At 38.6% G+C, this 4,210-nt stretch overlaps 1 protein-coding gene across 2 annotated transcripts in view; it reads left to right on the top strand.

The window, feature by feature from the left end:
* Window positions 1-743: 743 nt before the first annotated feature.
* C4BPB (complement component 4 binding protein, beta) overlaps window positions 744-4,210 on the top strand; it is an 8,484-nt gene continuing 5,017 nt past the window's right edge. The window contains exons 1-3 of one of the 2 annotated variants that reach the window (XM_008587666.1): window positions 744-909; window positions 2,077-2,250; window positions 3,531-3,707. In XM_008587666.1, coding sequence (XP_008585888.1) covers window positions 2,169-2,250; window positions 3,531-3,707 — 259 coding nt within the window. In that variant the 5' untranslated portion in view covers window positions 744-909; window positions 2,077-2,168. Of the gene's footprint in view, window positions 910-1,419; window positions 1,525-2,076; window positions 2,251-3,530; window positions 3,708-4,210 lie in introns of those variants that run through there. The other variant, XM_008587664.1, reaches the window with a different exon arrangement.

Here is a 4,210-nt window from a genome sequence, read left to right as displayed (position 1 = left end):
CATACATATGGGAGAACTCAGTGATGAGTGACTCAAAGAGGTGGTTAAAATTTGGGACTTAAACACCATCTTAATAGGTAAAGAGGAGGAGAAGAAAGGTACTTACAGAGAAACAGATGACTTTTGGAAGGATAAACGGGTTTTCAGGAAAACAAACAGGAGATAAGAAGGTTTGTAATAATGTTTGTGTATGTAGTTATGAGCTTCTTTCTGTCTCCTTCAGGGCCATAAAATTCCCCTGGAGAAAGAATTTGGGATAGGTTTTATTTACATTCTCCCTGTCTGCCCTGAAGAGAGATTTATGGCAGCCTAATTTCCCAGAAGTTGCTGCTTTTAGAAAAGGGAAGATCCAAAAAAGCTTCCCCCACCCCCGCATCTGTTGAATCTCAAATGTCTTCAGCTCAAAATAATCTTTATACCAAAGTGGCATATTTTTGTGTGGCATATTCTGATCCCCTTCAGTTGAAAGACATAAATCATTATGAAGTAATAATAATGGGTGGAGCAGAGAATATTTGAGACTGTACTGTGTTCTTAAATGCTTTATATTTATTATTTCATTAAAAGCTAAAGCTTTGAAGAAAATTTACCCCCATTTTACAATTGGAGCACAGAGAACGAACTAAGTGCTAAAATGGTTGTAAATAAGATGCTGTGGGAGCCCCAAAGCAATTTTACGTGCTTTAATTCCTGAGAGCAAAGTGTTCCCCTCACTTCTCTCTTCATTCATTTGGTTAACTCTGGACTGAGGCCAAATCCTGTCCCAGGAGGAGCCACAGAGTGGGAAGCCTGGCACAGGCCTGGCAAATGAGGACATTGTGTGACTGCAGGACATTGGAACTCTGAGGTTTGGAATCAGTCAGTAGCAGCTTCTTGCTGGGCAGACATTGATCTGGGGGACAGAAACAGGTAAGATTAGTTTACTTTTTTGAGCTTTCAGTCTTCAGTGCTGCTTGTGGTCTTAGGATATCTGACACTTGGGAAAGGGGAAGGTAGCACTCAGAGTTGGGTCTTACCTGGGAAAGTACCGGGGGTTGGCACCCCATCCTTTACCCCAATGCTGGAGAGAGTTGCAGAACGAGGAAGGTGAACACTGGCAAATATTGACAGAAGTCAAGGTCATGACAAGACCATTTAGCCCATATCTGTTGGGGAAGGATAAACTGGCAGTTCAAAGGGTCTGATGAAACTCTGAAGCTGAGTTTTAAAACTGGCAGCTCTTCTACCATACTTTGTGTTTTTGCAAAGTCCCTCCCTGTACCATCTTCCTTACTGCTATTCTTATTTCCTGTTATAGGATTTTTTTTTTCTTTTCACTTCTCCAGAGAAGGGAAGTCAATTTAACCCCTTTCTCTAAGAGGGAAGTGATTGGACTGGTGTTAAGCAGTGTAAGAAGATCTATTTTGATTTGAACCAGGTGTCTGGGCTGGGTTAATTCCAGCCTGGGTCAAATAATTGATTGCCAGATGTTTTTTTGGTTTATGTGCTGTCTTGTGACTGTGTGGCTGATCTCTGCTTCAGATGGTATGTATGCTTTCCTTAAACTCAGCTTCCAAGGTACTTGATAACAGTTTGTGGGTTATGAGGCATTCTGTCTAGGGTTTTAATAAAGTTTAAATTTATGAGTTTTTTTTTAACTGAAAAATCTCAAATTACTTGGCCTAATGCTCTGTACTCAGTAGGGGCTTAGTATATATTTAATGATGATCCTGCCCTCTGAAGTGGGTGGTTACTGTTTACTTTTGTGTTCTGGTGTTCTGGGAGCCAAAAAAGTACTAATTTCAAAATCCTGAGTGGTCTTACCTATTATAAACTCCAGGACTGCTATTTGGGAAGGGGATTGTTCATTTAGGAGTGGATAACTTGTGGCTGAATTTGAGTTAAATTCCTGTTATCCTTTTGGAAATAAAAGTTTGAAAATCCTTGGAAAGGGAGGGACATGGATGTACATGGACATGGAAAAGTACAAAGAATCCAAATCAACAATCCAGGTAAAAGACACTCGGGCAGGTGAATCTCATAGGGGCTTCCTCCCAGCAGATGATTGCCAAGTGGATCTCTTGTTTTTCCTTTCAGAAGGGACCTGTCCAGAATTTCCCCCAGTAGACAATAGCATACTTGTTACAAAGGAGGAGGAAGGACAGATTCTGGGGATTTACTATTGTATCATGGGCTTCCACCTGGTAGGAAAGAAAGCCCTTTTTTGCAATGCCTCTAAGGACTGGAATTCTTCCACCACCAAGTGCCGCTGTAAGTTGGATCTTTCTACTTCTTTACCTATATTGTCATCCTGCTATATTCTTTCACATCCTACCTCCTGTAGGCCATGTTAAAACTTTATAAGAAAAAAATTTCCAATTTATAAGAATCACCTTTTAAAGCACTCTAGTGGTGAAACTTCTCTTGGAAGGTACACAATCAGCTCTCGATCAGTACTAAATTTAGTTGAATTAACAGAATCAAATTACCCGTAGGGAAAGGAAAGCATTGCTTCCATATATTAAAACTACAAAAGCACTCTAGTGGTGAAACTTCTCTTGGAAGGTACACAATCAGCTCTCGATCAGTACTAATTTAGTTGAATTAACAGAATCAAATTACCCGTAGGGAAAGGAAAGCATTGCTTCCATATATTAAAACTACTTTTTTTTTTTTTGGCTGTAATTTGTTTAATCTTATACTGCTTTAAAATATTTATAGTATGGATAATTTCAAATTAAGTCATGTGCTCATCACACAGCTTCATCAGTTATCAACACATGACTAACCTTGTTTCATCTATATTCTCACTTTATTATTTTGAAGTAAGTATATCATTTTATTTAACCTATCACATAACTTTTGAATTGGGAAAAATTTTATGTTCTCAATTTACAAATGTGATAAATGAGATCCAAGTGACTTGCTCCAGGTCACAAAATTCATCTGTGGTATCCTGTGTAGAGATGGAGAGTAATTAGTCTATATCCTCTTTATTATTATTATTTTAAAGAATAGCTGCATTAGTTCTTCTTTATGCCTAGAGTAAAGCACACCAATATTACTATTCTTTTTCCATACGACCAAAGTCACATCCCTCTGCATTCTCTTCTGTTTTTCCACACTATGGGGGGGTGGGGGGGGGGAAGAAATGAAAAATAGTGAATAAGTGTATATTTGGCTGGATGAAAGGAAAGGAAAGGCTTGCCTCAAACATAGGCTCAAGAATTTTGAGCAATGCTTAATATAACAGGATAATGAACATACTACTGGTAATTTCTAGTTATGTGCTTAATTATGTTTAGTAAATTCAATAGCCAATTCATGTCACTGTCGTGCATGACCAAAACCATTTCTGCTGTACTTATGGCAATCTAGTCGTTTCTCATCCTGCATTGATATGATTTGGCACCATGTACCTGTCCCTATTAAAAATATGCCATCTTAAGCTCTAATTTGCTACTTTCTCACTGAAGCCTGAGGAGGTCTGGCCTTTTCCGTGATTGGCTTCAGCCATCCTTTCAGATCACACTGGCTGTTTTCTTCTTCAGTGGGCCACTGTCCTGACCCTGTGTTGGTGAATGGCGAGTTAAATTCTTCTGGGCCTGTGAATGTAGGTGACAAAATCACATTTAAGTGCAATGACCACTACATCCTCAAGGGCAGCAATTGGAGCCGGTGCCTAGAGGACCACACCTGGGCACCTCCCTTGCCTATCTGCAAAAGTAGTAAGTACAAGGGAAATAATTAGGAATCCCAGCGATACTGATGTCAGCCTAGACATTTGCTACATCCCTGAGATGTTTTCCTCTGTTTTGTATCTGGGAAGAGTTTAGGATCTAGCGGACAGCCAGGAAACAAGTAGAGCTCGCAGAACCAAACCTCAACTAAGTGATAGATTCCAAGGAAGTGAACAGCATGCACCTTTTTCTTTCCTCAGATAGGATTCCTGTTCTGCTAGGTCCAATGCAAGGTAGTTGTAGGCACTGACAATTTTATTTTATGTTTTCATTTCAAGATTTAAAGTTTTTATATGAAAAATACACAAAAACGGGAAAAAGACTATAACTCATCTATTGCAAAAATAATTTTTAAAAAAGTTTTAATTAATTAAATTTATTAAATTAAATTTAATTAACTTAATTTAATTTTTAATTTTTAAATTTTTTTTTTCCCTTTTGTCTTTTTTCGTGACCGGCAACAGATCGCAACCCTCAGTGTTGCGCCCGTG

This window comes from Galeopterus variegatus, unplaced genomic scaffold (genome assembly GCF_000696425.1).
Source record: "Galeopterus variegatus unplaced genomic scaffold, G_variegatus-3.0.2 Scaffold4488, whole genome shotgun sequence".
Lineage (NCBI taxonomy): Eukaryota > Metazoa > Chordata > Mammalia > Dermoptera > Cynocephalidae > Galeopterus > Galeopterus variegatus.
The sequence above is the reverse complement of the archived record's forward strand: the minus strand, read 5'-3'. Positions and strand labels throughout refer to the sequence as shown.